We start from the raw sequence: 23,048 nt of genomic DNA, 5'->3' as shown, positions 1-23,048 counted from the left end.
ATCACCAAGTACAAGAGTCATGATGCTGGAGACACTGACGTGAAAGGAAAAGGTGTAAATTCTGTAAATGAAAAAAAAGTTTCAATAAGGAAAGAAGAAAAGTGCATATTCTGGTGGCCAAGATCCACAGAACGGTTGGCTGTCCTGAGAGACACCATATTCACATAACTGTTAGACAGTTTGTTATACTCGGTCTACCAGAGTATAGCTCCACCTCTTACTGTGCCCAGTTCATAGAGAAAACTGCCATGGTGTGATGGCTAACCTTGGTTGTTGACACTCCAGGGAAGAAGGCACCTCCATTGAGAAAGTGCCTCCATCGGAATGGCCTTGTGGCCTGTCTGTGGTTGGTTGCCTTTCACTCCACTCCCTCCCCGACCATTCCCAAGTAAATTACAATGCTCGGCCTTAGCTTGGCTTAGTGTCTAGCCTGCTTTCCTTATTTCAGTTTATCCTGTGTATCTTTTGCCTCTGGGCTTTTCCTATTTTCTTACTTCTGTATGTTACTCTTACTCCGTGGCTGGCTGTGTAGCTGGGTGGCTGGCCCCTGGCGTCCTCCTCTTTCTCTGGCTGCTTCTTTTTCAGTTCTAGCTAGATCTCTCCTCCCAGATTTCTCCCTTTATATATTCTCTCTGCCTGCCAGCCCTGCCTAGCCTTTCCATTGGCCAGTTCTTTCTCAGACCATTAGGAGTTTTAGCGCAGTCACACAGCTTCACAGAGTTAAACAAATGCAACATAAACAAAAGTAACACACCTGAAAATAACATTTTACTATACATTTCTGTGAGACATTTTATTGATTGCTGATTGATGGGGAGGGCCCAGTCTACCCTGGACAGTGCTATCTTTGGGCAGGTGTCCCTGGGCTGTGTAAGAAAAGTAGCTAAGCAAGCCAGAGGAATCAAGCCAGTGAGCAGTGTTCCTCCATGGCCTCTGCTTCAGTTCCTGCCTCGGGTTCCTGCTTTGAAATCCTGCCCTGGTTTCCCTCACTCATGCACTGTAACCCACAAGATGCAATAAACCCTTTGCTCCCTAAATTACTTCCAGTCACAGTGATTATCACAGCAACAGAAAGCTAACTAGAACATAATGTCTCTCTCTCTCTCTCTCCCTCCCTCCCTCCATCTCTCTCTCTCTCTCTCTCTCTCTCTCTCTCTCTCTCTCTGTGTGTGTGTGTGTGTGTGTGTGTGTGTGTGTGTGTGTAAGAAAATACAGTATGCTGGGCACAAGCCTTTAATCCCAACACTCGGGAGGCAGAGGCAGGCGGATCTCTGTGGGTTCGAGGCTAGCTTAGTCTACAAAGCGAGTTCCAGGAAAAGTGCAAAGCTACACAGAGAAACCCTGTCTCAAAAAAACCAAAAGCAAACAACAACAATAACAAACAAACAAACACAAAAACCCCAAACCAAAAGCAAATACAGTATATATAATATTCAGTATTAATTGTCTCTTCATCCAACTATAGGAGTCTCACAATGCATTCACTGACAGCAGGGTAGAGCCACAGTGAGGACATTTTACCAGGAGAGTCTAGAGAGAAAAGTAAGGCAGGCACAGGATTGAGGGGTAGCCCATGGGTGTTGCAATTGGAAATGGGGCGGCAGGGAGATGGACAGAGAAAACTGGGAAAAGTGGCTTAGTGTTTCCTTTTTTTAGAAAGTCGAGGAGGAAGCCTAAGGTGGTGGCACATGCCTTTAATCCTATCAGAGGCAGAAGCAGGTGCGTCTCTGAGTGTGAGTCCCAGGACAGCCAAGGCTACAGAGAAATTCTGTCTCAATGCAGCCCCCCTTCCTTGCCCCCCCCCCCGTGTGTGCATTATGCGCGCGCGCGCGCGCACACACACACACACACACACACACACACACACACACACGCACACGCACACACACACAATGTCGAGAAGGTGTGGAGAGGATGTATAAGGATTTCTTGGCAGAGTGGGCTACACAGGGCAAGGACAAGTGTGAAGAAGCTGAGGTAGCATTGTGGCAGTGGGAAGAGCAGGTTTAGGTAGGAGGAAATAAGATGGGGAACTTAGTTTTGGATGTATTGGGATCGGTAACAGCGTTCAGGCAGGGCTGGAGGTCAGAAGAGAAACACATTTGGGATTATCAACCCATTCATGATGTTTACATTATGATGCTTGATGCACTAGTCAATGGAGGGAGTGTAGGGAAAGAGGAGAGGAAAGGACAGAGCGGGGTTGTTCCAAAACCGACAAGGAGAAGCAAATAGCATCCTGCAGACACTAAGGGGCTGGGAAGGGAGGAGGAGGACCAGGAAGTAGCTGGTTCTCCGAAAGCCAGAAGCCGGAAGAGAAAGTGATTTAAAAGGAAGGGAGAATCAACCTTGGCATATCCTGCTGATGGGTAGGAGGAGAGCCAGCAGTTGACCCAGGAGTGAGGACAAACAAGATAAAATAAAATAAAATAAAATAAAAACAAAGGCTTTTGCTGGCTATGGTTTTGTATACCTATCATCCCAACATTTGGTTCCTGACTTCAAGGCTAGCTGAGTGAGACCCTGTCTAAAGAAAGACCAAGGAGACCATGCTGCACAGGAGGCCATGATCCGAATACACGCCGTTTGAATGGTTTCCATTTGTACATCATTCTCGAATCTCTGCTGCCAGCATTCCAGTCCAAAGCAGAGGCTCACTTTTCTTTGGCCTCCTCCACTCTGTCTCAAATATCCTACATGTAGCAGTTGGGTGTTCTTTGCAAACATACCATCTGCTCTTAGCTGGAGTTTGCTGATTGGTATTACTTCTAGAATGCAATTGAGAGGCCTCCACTGTTCTCCAGGGTCCGAGGATCTGGCCCTGCCTTCCCCTTGTCTGTGATCAGCACTTTCCTTGGGACTTACCCAAGAAACACTCTACTTTCTTGTCCCAGAAGTTTAATTAGTTGTTTCCTTTGTCTGGGAAGTTTTTCTTCCAGGTTTCTAGTTATCTGGCTCGTTTTCCTCTTTCAGGTCTCTGTCAATCATTACTATCTAACAAGACAGGCTTTTTCTGCCTAATTCAGGTTCACCTATCAATTGGTATTTTATTTAACTTTTTGCATTCTTGTATATTGTCTGTCTCCTTTATTAAAACATGAGCTTCCTGAAGAGCTTGGGATAATTTCCTTTTTCTGTCTTCGTTGCTCCATCTCCAGGTGCTAGCCTGGGAACTGGAGCAGAGTAAACACTCAACAAACATTTGATATCACAGGAATCCAAGGACTATATTGTCTTGCATTCTCCCAACTTGGAAAACAGATTTATTTATTTCTCTATGATGTGGAAGGGTGTTTTGCCTGCATGTGTGTCAAAGTAGGTGGCACTCCAGCAGAGTCCCAAGGGGAGCTCAACGGCAGCTTGATTTGAAATGAGGGGTGAGAGGGGATGATGTGAGAGGAGAATCTGCAGGAGTCAACCAGGCACACAGAGAGAAACAGAGGACAGCAAGCATGGAAGACCCTTGGCTGGGAAGAGCCAAGCCCTTTGAAGGAACAGAGAGAAGCCCACTGGGCTCCACCATGGGAGGTGTAGGTGCAAGGGTGGGAGATGACATTGGAGGAATCGATGGGGATTTGGAAGGCTGCAGAGTTCCTTTCTGCTAAGGGATTGCCATTACATGATTTTTATTTGAAGATACTGCTTGGGTGACCCTGTAAAATGGAGCAGGAGTGGTAATGGCGAGCCAGTTAGGAGCCCAGGAGGCAGGAGTTGCTTTTATAACACATTTGACAGATGGTTGTTCTTAAAAATCAAAGCTTTTTTCTTCTTCTAACTATAGGGATTTCCGCAAGCATAAAAATTTATAGTACTGAAAATATAATTTTGATTATATGAACAAAGCTGTTATATAAAAGTGTGGGATATTTAAAAGTATGCCTTTGTTATAAGCATTAGATAGTCTGCTTAATACTTAGACTGTGAGGAACTTTTTAGGACATCCAGGACATATCCTAGCCATCATAGCCAACCAGCAGTAAAAACACGTTAGCCCTTAATTCTTGAAGCTGGCTGGGGTGGTCCATGTCTGCGGTTCCAACCCTGGGGAAGCTGAGGTAGGAGTTTTGCTGGGTGAACTCAGCCTGGACTAGAAGAATATGTTTCAGGCCACCCTGGGCTCCAGAGGATATTTTTTGCTGCAGTATTACGTAAGCTATTCCTAATGAGCAGCATTCCTGAACTTCAGAATCTCTAAAAAGAAAAAAAAAACCCAACCTTTTATTATGTAACCCTGATTGACTTAATTAAGCTGGTATTTTGCTTCTGTGAGTAACAAACCCAATGATCATCTCATCTGTAAGGCTTGGATGAATTAACTGTTTTATGTGCAGAATTGAGGGAGTCTGGCCCGACAGCGTAGATTTCATGAATTTATTTCATCTAAATAGTGTGAAATTTCATGGGGAAGCAAGTGAAATATAAAGTGAACAAAGCCGGTGCCTTTCTTTTCTTAAACCCCGGGGTTTCTATTCATCACATTGTTTCTGTCATTTATTACGGGCACGTGTATCTATTTTTCTACCCTTATTATTTGGTCCATAAAGACAGGGATGCTTAATCCCCTCCATACTCAACTGGGGACTCAATCATTATTGCTTAATTATTTTAATGAATCAATTGATTTGTAGATGCTGTTTCACGAATGTGCATATAAGTAGTAACCAATCTCACTCCACTTCTTTTTTTTTTTTTTTGGTATTTCAAGACAGGGTTTCTCTGTGTAGCTTTGGCTGTCCTGGAACTCATTCTGTAGACCAGGCTGGCCTCGAACTCACAGAGATTCACCTGCCTCTGCCTCCCAAGTGCTGGGATTAAAGGCCGATGCCGCTGCAGCCACCACCACCTGGCCAGTCTCCAGTTCTTGAGTCTAGCCTGCTGCCTTAACAGGATACCACAGACTGAGTGGTAAGACATTTATTTTCACGTGGTTCTGAAGGCTTCGGTTCCAGGTCAGGACCTGGTCAGGGCTGTTGCCTGGCTTGGGAAGCTGCTTTACCCTCTCAGGACCTTTGCCCTGAAGAAGCCCGGGAGGAAGAGAGTACGTATGAGCACAAACTCTCGGGGTCTCTTCTGGTGCGGACATTAATTCCATCAGTCCAGGATTCGACTGCATGCCCTCATTTGGTCCTAGTTGCTCCCTCAGATGCCCACTTTCCAGCACAGCTGCCCCCGGGTTTAAGGCTTCAACAGTGTGTTCGGATTGGAAGGATGCATTCTGTTCCCAGCACCGTCTGTATCTAGAAACTTAGAAGACAGGATTGGACAGTTTTAAGGAGAGTTTAGACTTCTTTTTCCTTATCCCACAGGCACTCATAACATTTAAGAGAAAGAGAACAAATCAGTGTTAAGTCAGAGAATGAATAAAATTAGCAACGATTTACTGCTCTGTTCATTTTTATTAAAAGCCACTTTTATAATACTGATGGTCTGTTTTTGTTTCATGTGGTGGGAGGAAGTGTAATCCTACATGATTTTGCGCTCTTCCTGGAGAAGAATTAAATAAAAACAACTTCCCCAACCTACCTACCCTTTAACCCGTCTCTCCCTCCCTGTCCTTTACCCCTACTTCCCTCCCTCTGTCCCGATTCACTCCTTTTATACTCTTGACTACCGTGACAGCTAGTGAGCTGCCAACCTGACAGATTAAGAATTGCCTAGGAGACAAGCCTCCAGGCTCACCGGTGACGGCTTCTTTAAGTCAGGTTACCCCATCGGCATGTCTATGCGCCATGGTCTTGATCAGCTTAATTGAGGTGGGGAGACCCACACACCGTGGTTCCTTCCCCCTGAATTAGCATCTCGGACTGTGTAGAAGAGAGAAAGCAAGATAAGCATGAATTCTTGATTGGCGATGTGACATGACCAGCTGCTTCAAGCTTCTGCCTCGACTTCCCCGCCATGATGGACTGTACCTTGATCTGTGAGGCAGGAGAAACTCTTTCTGCCTGAAGTTGTTCTGGTCAGAGTATTTTATCGTAGCAACAGGAAGAGAAGCCAAGACACTCTACCTGTACTAGCTAGTCACTGCTCTTGAGGCAAGTGAATGCTATCCTTGAAGTCCTTGTCTGTGGGGATGTTGTTTCCCCTCTTGGGGTGGTTGCAGACATGATGAAACAAAGGAAAAATGATTATGGGGCATGAGATACAGAATAGCCAACACAACATTGAAGAAGGAAGTTGGGGGATAATTAAGAGCGTGGTGGCCCATGCCTGTAATTCTGGCACACTGGAGGGTGGAGGATATTGAGTTTGAGGGTGGCCAGGGCTCCATAGTGATTCCCTGTCTCATTACAAACAAACAAAATCCGGAGCAACAAAGCTGGCAGACCAGTGCTACACACTAGGGATTTATAAACCGCTGTAGTAATCTGGACAGTGTGATATCAGTGAAATAATGGACCAATCAATGGAGAGGAATACACAACCCTGAGATATAGTCTATAGAAAGGAATAGAAACAAGACAGAATGATGCTGGAACTACTTAACAACTACATGCAAGAAAATGTATTTACATCCTTCCTGGAAATCAGCTCAAAGTATTACCTATCAAAAACATAATACTCAAAACGGTACGATTCCTAAGAGAAAATCTGGGTGACTTTGGGTTTGGTAATTACATTTTCTATGTGACTCCAAATACATAACCCATGAATGAAATAATAACAAGATTAATTTCATGAAAATTAAAGATTTCTGCTCTGTGAAACACTGAATGAAAGAATAGGCTGTACACTTAATACTTGCAAAAGTTGTATCTGATAAAAAAAACCCTGTTGTCTACAATATTCAATGGACTCTTAAAAAGATCAATGGTAAGAAAACAAAATCAAAATCAACTCCAACCTGTTTTTAAAAATTGGCTGAATATCCAAAAGACACAAGAGGTATACGCAGATGGAAAATGAACACAAGAAGATGCTCCACGTGCAACAACATCCAGGAACTGCAGATTCAAACAGCCATGAGATCGTCTTCACACCGATTACAAGCCTCTGAATGCTGATGAGGGAGCAAGAGAAGCTCCATGTTGGAGGGGATGCAGGATGGCAGAGGTAGCTTTGTGGAAGATAAGGGATGAGTTCCCACAAAGCTAAGTGCATGGTGCACCCTTGAGAATGCAATTAATAATTGTGGCTCTTGGCGCTTACCCAAAGGGAGATTGTATCCACACAAAACTCTGCATATGAGTACTCATGGTATCTCTCTGTCTCTGTCTCTGTGTGTGTGTGTGAGAGAGAGAGGGAGAGAACATGTTTGTGTGCGCATGCACACATGTATGTGTGTGTAGAGGCCAGAATTCAACCTTGGATGTCCCTTCAACAAGAGCCATCTTTGTTTTTGAGACAGGGTCTCTCACTGGAGTCTGGGGCCTACAAATTACAATAGGCTACTGGCTTCTGAATCCCAGAGATCCTCCTGCCTCTGCTTCCCCAGTGCTGAGATTATAAGCATGTGTCACAGGACCTGGCTATTCACATGGGTTCTGGGACTCCCAACTCAGGTCCTCATGCTTATACAGTAAGCATTTTATTAACTGAGCTGTTTCCCCAGCCCCCAGATATGCATAGCAGCTTTATCTATAATTGCTAAAACTTGTAAACAAGCCAGGATAGTCTTCATAAGGTTAGCACAAAAATAAATGACAATATTACCAGCTCATGCAATACTAATTAGTATAAAAACAAACTGTTGAACCATGAAAAGCCATAGAGGAACTGAGATACATATTGCTAAGTGAAAGAAGGCAGTCTGAAAAGATTATATAGCATGTGGCGTTCTGTCGGAGGCAAGTTGTGGAGACAAGTAAAAGGATCAGTGAGAACAAACATTAGGGATGAAGGGAGACACACACAGGTGGAGCACAGAGGAATTCCAGGCCAGTGAAACGTTTGCATTTTGTAACGGTGCTGATATGTATTATTATACATTAATCAAAAGTGCCTCACGAGCACACGCCAAGAGTGAATCCCATCGCCAATACTTGATGGGCAGTGTTGCTTGTCAGCTGTGACATGACATGACTCTGTGACAGAGGAGGAACAGAAACAAAAGCTTCAGATTAAGATGTGAGGGGGCTGGAGAGATGGCTCAGTAGTTAAGGAAACTTCCTGCCCTTGCAGAGCACTTGGGTTCAGTTCTGAGCGCCCAAGTGTCTCACGCCCACCAGTAGCTCCAGTTTCAGGTGATCTGGTGCCCTCTTCTGGCCTCCATAGGCACTGCAGGCTCATGGCATGCATATATGAAGGCAAGGCAAAAGAACTCATATATTAAAAAAAAGGTTAATGTATGAAAGAAGTCAGTTTGCAGAGGAACATTGACATCACCTAAGGAGCAGAGCATGCTAATGAAATGCAAAGGAGAGAGAGAAAGAGAGAGAGAGAGAGAGAGAGAGAGAGAGAGAGAGAGAGGAGGGAGCCAGAGCAGACCATATACCATATGGCTCTTTCCTTGGCTCACTTCCTTTCTTGGGAGTGTTTTTCCTTAATTAATAATCCTTCATCAATAATAAAAAATAATAGCATTCCTTAATTAACAATCTGTCTATTTCTATTCCATGCCTAACTTAAAAGGCATGACTTTTTCTCCATTCCATCTTCTGATAGCTGCTGGAATTTTTTTTTTTTTTTTAACCTAGTCTGTACTATGGTTTTTGTTGGCTTGTTTGTTTTTGTTTTTGTTTGTTTTGTTTTATTTTTGTTATTTTTTATTTTTGTTTTTTTTTGAGACAGGGTTTCTCTGGAGCCTGTCCTGGAACTCACTCTGTAGACAAGGCTGGCTTCAAACTCACAGAGATCCACCTGCCTCTGCCTCCTGAATGCTGGGACTAAAGGCATGCACCACCACTGCCTGGCCTATGTTCTTTTAAAATTGTCCATTGATTTCCTTCCGAGTTAATTTCTGAGATCTTTCTTGAGACAAAGAACCCCAAAAGGGAACCTCAGTGGATACTGACATGGTGGATACTGATAGAGGGCACACTTGTTCATGCTCTAAAAAAAGAGTTTTTATAAATGCATATGATGGGTTCCAGTCAACAGTGGGCACATGTTAGCTGTAATCACGTGAGCTATAATAGCGGTAATATAATAAAATAAGTTAGTACTTAGGCACTAACAATAAGGCACATCAAGAAGATTCAGAACAAGGCAGGTTTTTTTGTTTTTTGTTTTTGTTTTGTTTTGTTTTTTCCAGAGCTGAGGACCGAACCCAGGGCCTTGCCCTTGCTAGGCAAGCTCTCTACCACTGAGCTAAACCCCAACCCCACAAGGCAGGCTGACGGCTGACTCTGAAGACGTTTTTCTTTACTTTTCTCACAGTGCCACGACTCTGTTTAATATCTGGACCAAATATGCGCCCCGGCTGCCGTCTGACTATTACAACGAGAAGCTTCTGAAGGTCGGAGACAGCCTGTGTCAAATCAAAGTAAGTGATTCTAACGCGGAGAGCCAGGGCCAAACCGACTCCTTTGGCTGTTTAGGATGTGGGTCCGTACTTTTCCTAGTCTGGAGGTTTTGAAAATCATACTCAAATGGATAAAAACTGTACGGGGGTCCAGGAACCCTCCTAACGACCATGAAGTTAGCCTTTTCACTTGGCATTTGAAATTCTCCAGGGTGGTTTCTTCAGGAAGCAGAGGCAGGCAGGCTGGGATGGGCAGGCAGCTCAGCTCCATTGACAGAGGGTGTGGTGGGCCCACAGCAGGAAGTGCCGAGTCATCATGTTCCCACCTCTACAAAGGAGCCCAGACACCACTTCCTGTTGTTTTTGACTCGGCTGGCGGCCTTGCAGGGTCAGCCCTCGCGGCTGCTGGCCTGGCTATTCAGTGCCCTGTTTTAATGACGTTTAGGTTCCTCTGAGTGTTTTGCTGTACTGTGAGTCTAGCGGCTGTGGCCTGTATGCCCCGCTTCCTGCTCAGTCTTGTATTAGAAACTGAGCATGTACCATAATGTTAGTTCCGTATCAGGGCCTATGATTCTGAAGGTCATGGACCTGAACTTGACTTGATAAGACTGTGACACGGCTGGGCTTTCAGTTCATGACCTTGTGAGCTCACGACTGAGCTCTGGCTTAAGTCCAAATATAGCAAATTCTAGTCAGTGTTGGACAAGGAGTTGTTTCATGCACTGGGATTTCAGGCCAGGCGTAGGCAGTATTAGCGCCTTCTCAGTGTTCAGTTTCTCAGCTTGATTTTCTTCACACATTTCTACCTTTTGACTTCGATCTCTGTTCTGGGACCGGGGCAAAATCACCAAATAGAGGATAGATGTAGAAAGACTTCCGTTCTGAAACATCATCAACGCAAAAATACAACTCTTACCTCAGAAGGGATCAGGGATGATTTGTGCTGAAGGCAAATGTGAGTGACCGTGGCCCTGGAACACAGGCTCAGATCTCCTCAAATTACTTGTCCAATGTGGTTAACAGTTTCATAAAGTTTTTATAATCACTTAAGACTTTTCTAGTTGTAAGTCAAGACACTTTTCAAATATATCGGTAGAAACATCAGACAGATCACAGCAAAGTGGGAAATCTCTGCTGCAAATCTCAGATCCTATCTGATGGCATATGTATTTAGACTTTTGGTTGGCGGCCATTCTAGCAGTCTGCTAAATTACCATATTCCAAGGGGTTTCACCTGATAGTGAAGTCGTGAGGATCAAACACAGAGACAGGCAAAGAATGCTTTAAAGGGGCTAAAAGGTAGCCCAAGATAAATTGTAGCTAGACTCTGGATCTGCAACATTCCAACCTCTCCACAACTGCCCAAGTTCTAATCAGCTATCAGCTTTCCAGAAGGTTCATTCTAAGGTGCCCCAGAACCAAGATCTGGCTTCCACTACCTAAAGTAGAGATAGCCTTAGCGCCACATGCATGCACCATGGCTCTTACACACTTGAAAACAAGGTCTTTGGGGGAAAATAGGCAAGTTCTAGTTCTGCGAAGTGGAGTGGCAGTTGACAAAATGCCCCTTTCTATGTTGGTAGCTCTAGGCCTGAGAGGTTGCATCGCCTGGGATAGATGGACAGTCTTAGGTGCAGTGGGTGAAGTGTGCGGGCTGTTGGTGGAGGAGGAGGGAACATCTTAGACACTGAGGGAGCGAGGTGGTGATGAGCAGTAAGTAGCTAAGGATTCCCAACGCTTCTGATAGACCGGCTTAGGCAGGTGGGCGGGTCAGAGCCAGGCTTTTCCTGGAGACAGGGCTTTGGAGGAGGAAGCTGTAGAAGGGTCTGCAAAGCACTCAACATTACAGCAATTTTCATGTTCCCTGCCGACACTTTCCAGGTCAACTGTCTCATGTGGGTGATGAAGGCCCTCCCCCCCACTCTATAACAAGACTCCAGTCCTTACTTTTGAGTTGAGCATGTGGGCCGCCATGACCAGAGGATGTTGGATTTGGGAATTTAAGTTCGGAGTCTATGAGGTGCTGAGGGTGTTGTCACATTTAGAACAAAGGTGCATATTCTCATCACCGTGGTCACAACGGTCCCATTTCCCAGTAGGCTTGTTCTGAGGATTCAACACAGTAACATGCTTCCATTGCAGAGAGACGGTCTGTCACATTGGGCATGCTCGGGAAATGGTGCTGGTCACCTGGTAGATGTACAGCTTGGTATGTAGAGAAATGGACCCTAGGTACAAAATAGTAACATTCAGCTTTCAATAAAGGTACGTCAAGTCACTGGGACTCTCTGGAAGTGGTAAAAACCAGCATCCCAGCATCGATATGATTAAGGGTACTGTGACTATTGCTCAGTCCTTATTTTTTTATTTTTATTATTTTTTTTGAGACAGGGTTTCTCTGTGTAGCTTTGCGCCTTTCCTGGAACTCACTTTGTAGACCAGGCTGGCCTCGAACTCACAGAGATCCGCCTGGCTCTGCCTCCCGAGGAGCTGGGATTAAAGACATGCACCAACCACTGCCCGGCCTTTTTTTGTTTGTTTGTTTTTCAAGACAGGGTTTCTCTGTGTAGCTTTGGTGCCTGTCCTGGATCTCGCTCTGTAGACCAGGCTGGCCTCGAACTCATAGAGATCTGCCTGGCTCTGCCTCCCGAGTGCTGGGATTAAAGATGTGCGCCACCACCACCCGGCCATATCGCTCAATCTTAGGACAACATTCGGAAACTGTAACCAAGCCCTCTTTTATTTTAGGAATACAAGCTAGCTCTTCTGCAGTGCTATGGGAGGTATCTCCAGCAGTTCACTACTGACTTTGATGAGTACAAAGAAAATGTGAATCAGTTCAAATCTGTCTTTTTCCCAAAAGGCTTTGGAGATGAAACTGCTGGACTTACGGTAAGATGGGAAAAGTAGCCAAGAGCACTGAGGCTTGTGACCTGCACGATTAGTGTAGCCTTGGGTTGACAGTGTCTAGACGCCATCTTGTGCCTAGTACTGTACCTGGCAGTACACTGTAAGCAGTCTGATATGTGTTTTGAGGGCTGGTCAACACAGTGAACTTATTAAGCTTTGGAGCAGAGCTTTGGAGTTTGTGTAAATGTAAGTACCAATTCATTCTGCAGGCAGCATTGTTGCCATAGTAACTAATATTGGCAGGTACATTCATTTACAGAGAGTTTTGGAAAACATACTGGATCCTTACAACATGTACGAGATAGATCTTATCATTTCCCTATCTTACAGATGAGGAAAACAAGGCTTATTATATAGGTATTGTTAAAAAAAAGTGCTCTGTGAGTGCAAACACATTTTTGATAAGAAATTTTAAGCTATATCTTTATTATATCAGTGTTACTATATTAATTGCTAGCATCAATTTGCTAGTGGAGTCCCCTGAAGCTTCACAACTGTGCTTGAGAATCTGGGAGAGGAAGGAATCTCTGATAAGAAGATGGGGCTGTGGGTGTCAGCTTTACCTTCCTTGAGCTTCTCAGAGTCTGGCCTTGTTGCCTCCTTCCAAATACCCCAGGTGCCTTTATGGGGACAAAAACGTAAGCCAACAGCAAATAAAAAAAGTCATGCTAAAGTGAACTTTGTGCTAAGTAACCTCCAAATGCACTGCGTGAGTTATCAGCTCACAGCTCCGAGGGCCCTAAGAGGTGGAACTGTTTTCCCTCCTTCCTGATAAAAGAATCGAGATTAGTAGAGGTTAAGAAACCAGCCCAGGGGCTGGAGAGCCTACTCTGCAGCTAAGAGTGCTTGCTGCTCCGGCAGAGGATCCGAGTTTGGTTCTCAGCGCCCACAGTCACAATACTCCCCGTATCTGATGCTCTCTTCTGGACTCAGCCACCATGGCAGACACCCGGAACATCCCTAATGTTGTCTGTTCCTGGGACACTTTGCCTCTGCCGAGAGGCTGTTTCTTCCCTTGAAACAGCGGTGGTCGATCAACATTTGCTGAAAGCATTATATAAATTGAAATAATTGCATTTGAGTTAATAAATAGGTTAAAATGCTCTTGGATGAGATTACAGATAGTGCTGAATGGTAATGAAATAATGGGTAATGGGATTTTAGTACTCTTTTGTTTGGGATTTTCTTTTGCCTACGGAAAGCTAATCTTAACTAAATGAATGTTCCAATGAAGCCTGTCTTATGTTTCTTTGCATACTAATGCATTAAACCAGTTAATCATTTTAGGGTTTTTTTTTTTTTTTTAACATTGGGGAGAAATGCCTTTTCTGAATCTTATAAGCCCAGTTTATATTTGTCTGTTTCCCATGTCTTTCAGTTTCATGCTTTGAGTGGCAAAAATATTTGCAGCTACGAGCTGGTCTGCGAGAGTGATGTCAACCTGCAGAATAAAGAGTCTGTGAGCCAGTGTCTGCACATCCTGTCGTCCCTGCGGCTCATCATGCAGGTGGCCCTCCCACAGGAGCACCTCTGCTGGATCATCTTCAACGGTGGGAACCCGTTTCCTGTTGTGTCTTTCAGACACTTCCTTCAAGTTTATTTATTACCAAGTCCCAGGGGAACTTGATCATGCTGTGATCCAAAACATACACATTTTTATGATAGAATAATCATACGATTTTTTAAAATTTGGATTACATTGTAGTGTGTCCTCACAAGGGAGACTTTGGGGTTTTCACCAAAGGAAGGGTCAGTGGCTATGGGGTGGTTGGTTTCAGGGACCTCGTTGGTAAGGGGGAGGACATGTGGGGGCGGATCAAGAGGCTGCTGTGGTAGATTGACTCTAAGAATCATTTGCTTTTTTAGTTCTATCCTTAAAGACCCTGCCTAGTAGTTTTGGTTTTCTACATAGCAACATCCCCTGCTCAGCTTGTTTTTGAGTGAGGATCTCTCTCTCTCTCTCTCTCTCTCTCTCTCTCTCTCTCTCTCTATGTACACACTATTTTATATACATATTATATATAATACACATGTGTATAAAGAAACTAACCTTAGCAATTAAAGTGTAACTTTTTTTTTCATTCTAAATTTACTCTGAGGTGTTTACTGTATTGACCTCTGGATAATATGTTTTTTTAATTTTCCTGATGGTGCTAAGGATGGATAATATACTCTAAACAAAAAAATAATAGTGACAGTCTGTTCGATGTGCATAAGACTAGGAAAGAATAATTCCTATGAAAAAATGCAGTGTTTTCCCTCATCTCATGGCAGTTGAAAGTTTATCTCCTAGCCTCTTGCGTCTTTTATTTTTATTTTTTATTTTATTTATTTTATTTTTTGAGCTGAGGATCGAACCCAGGGCCTTGCGCTTGCTAGGCAAGCGCTCTACCACTGAGCTCTTCCGTCTTTACCCACCCCGAGTCGAATGCTGCCACTTTGACTGAAATGACATTGAGCATTTGCTGCTAGAAATGAGGGTGACCTTGACAGGACAAGAGGAAGCAGCAGGAGCAGCAGCTGACTTCCAGAACGTCTGAGTTCACAAAGATCCAGTCTGTGTCCCATCCTCGACCATCTATCTTGCCTGTGGCTTCTGCTTGTGCGAATGAGTGAGCCAGGCCAAAATCCTGGGCTGTCAAAGAAGAATTCCTATGTGGCTGGGATGGACTAGGGCTGGCAAGGTTACAGCCATGGTTTGAAACACAGAAGGGCCTTTGTCGTCCACAAGGACAGCCCCCAACTGCTGACATATTTTTCCAGGCTCCTGGCTTGAACCCGAGTCACGTGCTCTGTGGGCAGGCATGTGCTTCCTGTGCACTGCCTTACTTGGTGACTTTTTCTTTTCTACAAGGAATCAGTCATACAGCTGCATTTTTTTTCCTCTGTGTGTGTATGTGTAGTGTGTATGTGTGCGTAGTGTGCGTGTGTATGTGTAGTGTATATATGCATGTAGTGTATTTGTGTGTATGTGTGTGTAGTAGATGTATGTGTAATGTATATGTGGGTGCATGTGTGTCTAGTGTATATATGAGTGCATATGTGTGTCTAGTGTAGTATATATGTGTGTTTAGTGTAGTATATATGTGTGTCTAGTGTATATGTATGTGTGTCTAGTGTAGTATATATGTGTGTCTAGTGTAGTATACATGTGTGTCTAGTGTATATATATGTGTGTCTAGTGTATATGTATGTGTGCATATGTGTGTGAATACCAGAGATTAGTGTCAGGGTGGCTTCCTCTATTGTCTTTGAGACAAGGTTTTGTCACTGAACCTAGAGCTCACTGACTTAGCTAGCTTGGCTGACCATTGAGTCCATGGACCTCACCTTTCTCCACCCTTCCTGCACTGGGGTTACACATGTGTGCCACCACACCCAGCTGACTCAGGTCCTCCTGCTCAGAAGGCCAGCACTTTCCCACTGAGCCATCTTCCTGGCCCTAAGGGTTGTATTCTCAACACAGCCAAGCCGAGGTGCTTAGGACGGCTTTGGGTGGGTTCCTGAAGGCAGTACGTACATGTCCGTTGTTCGAATCTTAAATGGTGTTATAATAAAAAAAAACAAAAAACCCCCCCCAAAAAACAAAAACCCAGAGCCAGATATCAGGGTAAAAGCTGAAAGATCAGAGAAGCAGAACGGGCAGCCACCACCTATTACCTCCCCCAACTCCATGAATCCTGACTGAAATCCTGAGTCTTCACCCGAAAGGGTCTCAGCTGAACTGCTTTAATTCCTGTTTCCTCACACCTTATCAACCTTTCTCTGCCCTGCTGTCACTTCCTGGGATTAAAGGCGTGTGTGCTTCCTAGTACTGGGATGAAAGGTGTGTGCCACCACTGCCTGGCTCTGTTTCCAGTGTGGCCTTGAACTCACAGAGATCCAGATGGATCTCTGCCTCTGGAATGATAGGATTAGAGGTGTGTGCTACCCCCGTCTGGCCTCTGTGTCTAATCTAGTGGCTGGCTCTGTCCTCTGATCCCCAGGCAGATATATTAGGGTACCCAATACATCACCACACATGTCACGGGCACTCAGTCCGCCAAGTCCTTGACTGCTAAGAACCAATTAATTGTATCCTTGGAAGCGTTTGGTACTGTGAGGATTTCAGATGGCACTGGGTGTTTCTGTTGCAGACTTGTGTAACGATGTTTGTTGTGCTCACAGGTGTTTTAAAAATCAAAGAATGTTTTCTGGAGTGGATGCTTTTAGAGTTGAGTTTTGCTGGCCCTGAATTTTAGATCATCTACTCTGTAGAACATGGCTGACTGCTTGTCATTGCAAGCCAAACCTTTCAAAAGCAGGTGGGCTTTTGAGCACGCTTATAGCAGGACGACGCCCTTTACCTATGCAGGTCTAGTGCTATGCTCCATCCACTCCCACTCCGCCACCAGCTTCCTGTTCTTGTAATGAATTGTCTGGTACACGAATCATCCTGAAATGGTAGTTTGCGTTAGACTGATTATAGGGCATGCCTGAAATATGGGATGAATAGTAACTGAGGCTGAAAAGGGGTAGAATGCAGCTCCTCACCTGTTTCAAGTTCTCTGTTACCCCAAGCTTCCTTGTTGAATAGTGTCCCACACTGATTAAATATGTACCCTAACACTATTCAGAGAGAAATCTTTCATTTTTCAGCCATAAGGAAGCCACAGGAAAAAAAGAACATTTTAGAGTTAATAAAACCACAAGGTGTACAAATTATCTGCTAAAATATTACCCTCTCCAGTTTATTTTAAAACTCAAATTGTCATAAAATGAGGCTGAATGCTTGTGGTGTTAATATATTTAAAATATGTTCATATTAGTTAATGATTTTTGTGCTTAAGTGACAAGAAAAATTATAATGCTTGTCACTTTCTACCATTATCAAACCTCATGAGAGTGCTTGTTTTGGGAATGACAGACCATGGGGACTGGGGATTTAGCTCAGTGGTAGAGCGCTTGCCTAGCAAGCGCAAGGCCCTGGATTCAATCCTCAGCTCAAACAAACAAACAAAAACTAGCAAGGGAATGACAGACCTAAGCCAGAGAAATTGCAACTTGCAACCTCCATCTTTTGATTGTAAAAGATGCTGACAATCTTTCTCTTCACTTAGGTACCATTTACATTTACACCATTTGCCGAAAATTGATGATCATAGGACAAGCTTCCAAGGTATGAAATACAATTTAAGACTTCTCTCCCTAGGCTTTCTATACCATACATTGAGTGCTGATTGAGCAGAGAGAATTTAGGGAATCATTTAACATTTAGTGAATATATATGATAGAATGTCTTGGTCTTGATTTTAATGGTAATCATATACAGTGAGGGCCTCAAAGAATCAGGGTAAGGAATGGGTATTATTAGCACGGACAGGCATATTCTAGTGTCTCCATGTGCCAGACACCACATTTGTCACACTTGATACCCGATCCCTCTGGTTACTAGGAAAGGGGACTGTCCTTCCTGGCTGGCCCAGGGCATCCCTGTTTATGCTCTTTGTCCCATGGTAATCATGAAGAGTGTCCTCTGTCACTCTGGAAAGTGTCTTGGTTTGCGGGATAAACTGTTTATATTGTGGTGTTCTGGGACTTTCTACTTATTACTCATATACTGTTTGATTAAACAAATACCCAAACTCTTTGACTGGGGGTAAGGGGACTTTTAAATTATCATTATTATTATTATTATTATTATTATTATTATATGCATATACTGTGTGTGTCTATGTGTGTGTGCTCACGTGTGTGCAAATACATGTGTATATGCAGGCCATTGGATTATTCGGCATCAATCTCAGGAATGCTCTCTACCTCCTTTAAGACATTGGTCTAGAGTTCGCCATTAGAACAGACTAGCTGGCCAGCCTGCCTTGGGGAACCCCCCTGTCTCCATATCTTAAGATAACAAGCATACACTGTCATATCTGACATTTTTCTCCTGGGTTCTAGGGAATCAAACCCAGATACTCATGCTCATGAGGCAAGCTCTTCTCTGACTGAGCCATCTGCTAGGTCAGAAGACATTGACTTATAAAATTCTCACTAGGACTCACAATGATCAGTCTTAGCATGAGGAACTTAACGACATGTCTATTGATTTCCCCACAATGTTGGTAGTACTTTTGTTGGCAGAAAGCATATTTATTTTCTGTATTCATTTTCCAAGCATTGGAATGTAGGCCAGGAAGGCAACTATACTCCCATTGAGACCCCGATGGAGTTACTGTTGGCATGTGAAACATTGCTTCCTTATGAAAGCTAACTCAGTGTTCAAATGCTCTGGAAAGGTTTTTTTTTTTTTGTTTTGTTTTGTTTTGTTTTTTCCATCTTTCATCAAAACTAGACATATATCTTAGGGCTAACAACACTTAAAAATAAAAATGGAGCTGGACAGTGGTGGCACACACCTTTAATCCCAGCACTCGGGAGGCAGAGCCAGGTGGATCTCTGTGAGTTGGAGGCCAGCCTGGGCTACAGAGTGAGTTCCAGGAAAGGTGCAAAGCTACACAGAGAAACCCTGTCTCAAAAAACCAAGCCAAGCCAAACCAAAACAAAAAACCCTATCGAACACACACACACAAAAGAAAAAATACAAAAAAAAAAAAAAGGCATGATATTTGCATGCTCAATGGGTAACATTAATTGTATGTTCATTTTCTGTTTTGTCCCTCAAATGACAAAAAAAGACTATTACTAATAATAGCTTGAACAAAGTCTGGGCCGGCATTTTGAGTACAGATTAAATGGAAGCAAGGCTATCCCACATTTAATAATAACTTACTCTGCAGGCTCTGCCATTGATGCTGCTCTTAGTTCCAGTCGAGATCCTCAAAAAGAATTTGCATATTTGCGTTGCTCTTGCTGCACTAACAAACACTGCTTCACAGAGCTGTCCTGGCTTGGTCTGATAGCCAGAGCTTTGAAGGGCACAGCTTGTCTGTGTCAACATTTGCTTGTTAGTGCTTGTACTTGTTAGCATTAAGAGAATTTTAAATTAATGTGATAGTTATCTTAAAATAATTTATTTATTGTCTATGCCAAATATAGATTATATCTCTTCTCCCCACTCAGTCACTTGAGTTTGTCTCTAGAACGGAAGTGGTGAAGGAGGACGATTGAATGGCCCCAGACCTGTGGGAAGCATGGGAGAATTTGGGGTTATTCAACTGGCTCTTGAAGATCACATTAATTCTTCCAGTTTGTGTAGTGCAAATCTAATTGGTCTTACAAAAACCCGGAGCTAGATATCAGGGTGAAAGCTGGAAGATCAGAGAAGCAGAGCAGCCAGCCACCAGAAAGACTTCTTCCCTCTAGGAATCCTCAGACTGAAAGGGCTGAGCTCCTGTCTCCTCTCACCTCATATTCCTCTCTCTGCCCAGCCATATCACTTCCTGTCTCCACCTTCCTAGTGCTGAGATCAAAGGTATGAGATCCTACGTGCTGGGATTAAAGACCCACCACCGCCTGGCTCTATTTCTCTTTTAGACTGGACTAATCTCGTGTAGCCCAGGGTAGCCTTGAACTCCTGATCTTCCTGCTTCCTCCAAGTGCTGGGATTAAAGGTATGTGCCATTGCTGCCTGGCCTCTATGGTTAACTAGTGCCTAGCTCCACCCTCTGATCTCCAGGCAAGCTTTATTTGTTAGAGCAAAAACAAAATATCACCACAAGTTTGTTCAGTATGGCAAGCATCAAGGGAATTAATAATTTTTTATCCAGGAATTCTCAGACCTCCACATGGTTAATTGATTGCTCATCTGAGGCTACACATGGGTAGTTCCATTTAATGGAAATAAACCCTGGAGATCCCACCACATATGTAGCCTACAGTGCTTGCATGGCATTTTCTCAAAGGAACCATTGTCCCAGTCCCTGAGTTCAAGTCTGTAATTGCATGAGACAGAAGTTGACCTGAATTTCTTGGTTGAGGCAAGCTCCCAGTTCTGTGGAGCCCAGGCATTATAGCTACCATTCACTGTGGCTGCATCCCTACTGCATTCTGGGTGCTGTAGAAAGGCTTCCCACAGGTAGCAACACTCACCAAAGTCTTTTGAGGTAGAATCATCAGTACCACCACCACTAGATGGTGGCATCATCATCATCATCATCATCATCACCATCTGTAAAAGAGCTCACCACGTACCACGTATGAATCTTCTCACTTAATCTTCACACCAACACTTTGGGAGGACACTGTTTTTACCCAACTTACAGGTGGGGGTGCAGAAGCTGAGAAAACTGAGTTTGCTCATGATCACGGCTGTAGTTTGAGGTGTTCTGAGGCCATTGTCACGCAGTACCACCGCACAACGCCATTAAGAGCAATGCCGGTCCATTCACTAAATGGGCTCCTGCCCTACCTGTCTTATTCTGGTTTACCTACTCCATGGGAGGAGCTATGAGTGCAAAGCAGATCTTTTTTTTCCCTAAAGAAATCCCAAAGACAGAGACTGATGGGGGCTTTTCCTCAGATGGAAGCCTCTTAATGTACTCACCAGTCTATGTGTAAGTAGATACAGGGAGTCATCCACCTCAAGCTGCTATTCGAACAATCAAGTGATCCATGTGAGTTGGGTCACAGAATAAGCTGCAGTCTGGAACTCAACAAATGTTAAAGAATATGCTACCCAAAGTATGGACTTGCGGTTTACTTTTATAGGTATTTCAGTTAAGTATTTGGCTTGCACAGTTATTAAGTCACTCAGGCATTGCTAAGTAAACTTGAAGTCAACCTTGAGAAGGCTCCTGACACAAACTGATGATACACAAGGCTGCAGTGCCATCCTGTGGCTGAGATAATTTATTGTGTGCGTTTTTCCTGCTTTTGTGGGGTCTGCTGTTACGCTCCATCTGTAGTTTGGCTTTTTGAAGCTTTGTTTTTCTGGGAAGAAAATCATCCTGCTGTAGCCAATCCATTTTATTAAGAGAAATAATAATTTCTAGCCTTTAGGGCTAGAAAAAAATGCTACAAACCGACTCTTTCTTTTTCTTTTTTAAGTGGCTTTTCATCTCCAAACTTGAAAGCAGGTTTTCCAGTGGGTCTTGGCGTTCTTTTCTCCTTCATCAAGGCTTCGCTGTGTGGCGGAAAGAATGCCGCCCTTAGCAGTTCAAAGACTTGAATTCCAGCCCCAATTCACCTCTCTTAGTTTATACTCTTTGAGTCAGATTAGGTTAGATTTAACTTAGGGCCCCTTCTGGCAATATACTCTTTGATTTTTTTCCCTTTAATTCCAACTCTTAAAGCCAAACCCAAGTCCAATGTGGATAACTGTGAGTAGGAGCTATTTTTGTTTTGAAATGTGAAATTTCTCATTGCGGAAGTCCTGAGGGATTTTGCAAAGGCATGCTGATTTGAAGAGAGGGTATTTGCACATGGTTTCACTCTGTTCTCTGAACGACAACAACCATCCAAAATAGGGTTGTTGTGGAGTGAGCAGTGGGGTGTGAAAAAATAGTCAGGAGGTTCTGATGATGCTTGCAAAGTAAATAAACAACCATGGTAGAAGTAACAAAAAGCATCACCAAGGCAACATGGGGCTCTTTAGAACTGAGCCTGGATCTTCTCATTGTGATCCACACATACCCTAGAGCGAAGCCACTGAACACCAGCTATGCAGGACGAGGGAGATGGAGTTTAATGAGTTCTACGGAGACCTGAGAGAGTGGGAGCATAGACTACTTGGGTGTTCTCAGGTCCAGGGAAGGCTGTGTTTGGAAGTGAGTTTTGAATTGTTTGGTACTTTTCCAGAAGATCTTGTCGGCAGCAGTTTCCTGTCCTGACTGCCCAGTCCCAAATATCCACCCTGAGGCTAAATATTAATTGTAAATGCTTGGCCCATAGCTCAGGCTTGTTACTAGCAAACTCTTACATTTAAATTAACCCATATTTCCTATCTGTGCTTTGCCATGTGGCTCATGGCTTATTACCTCATTTTCTACATGTCCTGCTTTCTTGTGGCTAGCTGGAGGCTAGCTGGTATCTCCACTAACTCTGCCCTTCTTCATTTCAACATTCCCTCTGTGTCAGGCTGTCTCACCCAATCTCTTCCTGCCCAGCTATCGGTCTGTCAGCTTTTTATTAACAATGAGAGCAGTACATATTTTCAGTGTACAGAGAGATTATTCCACAGTGAGATCTAACCAGGACCAAGTGCTGGGAGCATATCAAGGTGGATTTTAGTTTAGATGATGAAATTGTTGTTGTAATTTTTTCATGTTGAAAATTGTCCTATGCTGTCCTATGTCCCTTGTTACTGGAGTAGGAACTCTTGGTAAGGGGAGGATGTGGGATGTCTGGTGTTGGTGCTGGTGATGTTGATGGGCAGAAAGTTCGAGGGGCTTCCAGCCCTTCGGTTTCTGTGGTTGCCTGAAGTATTTCCAGAGCCAGCTGGTGAAGGTCAGTTTGCTAGTCAACAAGAATGTACTGTGTGTCTGCTACTTGCCAGGCAAAGTGGGGTTACAGTGACGGGGAAAACACAGGAGCTCCCTAATCTGATGGGGGGGGGCAGGGGGTTAGCAAAGACTTACACACTGCTGTTAAAGCCTCATCTGCATCCAATAGTTCCCTCTCCTTTGGAATTGAAACTAACTAGACGTAGAAAATTGTGCTCTTTCCTCTTCTGAAGCATCAAAGATGGCAGCGGTGTCTGGCTACTGCCACTATGGTTCTCCTTTGCAGTATTAAACACCACATGAATCTGGGGGCTTAACTCCACGTCCACAAAGCCCCAGGGCCTTTGGGCTGCTTT

The 23,048-nt window shown here is 43.9% G+C and overlaps 1 protein-coding gene across 1 annotated transcript in view; it reads left to right on the top strand.

Annotated features, from left to right (window-relative positions):
* The window catches only part of Cfap54 (cilia and flagella associated protein 54), a 286,067-nt gene that overhangs the window by 1,478 nt on the left and 261,541 nt on the right, over positions 1–23,048 (top strand). Inside the window, exons 2-5 of the mRNA XM_036170056.1 lie at positions 9,319–9,424; positions 12,152–12,295; positions 13,692–13,863; positions 17,413–17,471. Coding sequence (XP_036025949.1) covers positions 9,319–9,424; positions 12,152–12,295; positions 13,692–13,863; positions 17,413–17,471 — 481 coding nt within the window. The remainder of the gene's footprint in view (positions 1–9,318; positions 9,425–12,151; positions 12,296–13,691; positions 13,864–17,412; positions 17,472–23,048) is intronic.

This window comes from Onychomys torridus, chromosome 20 (genome assembly GCF_903995425.1).
Source record: "Onychomys torridus chromosome 20, mOncTor1.1, whole genome shotgun sequence".
NCBI lineage: Eukaryota > Metazoa > Chordata > Mammalia > Rodentia > Cricetidae > Onychomys > Onychomys torridus.
This window is presented reverse-complemented; position numbering and strand designations above follow the sequence as displayed.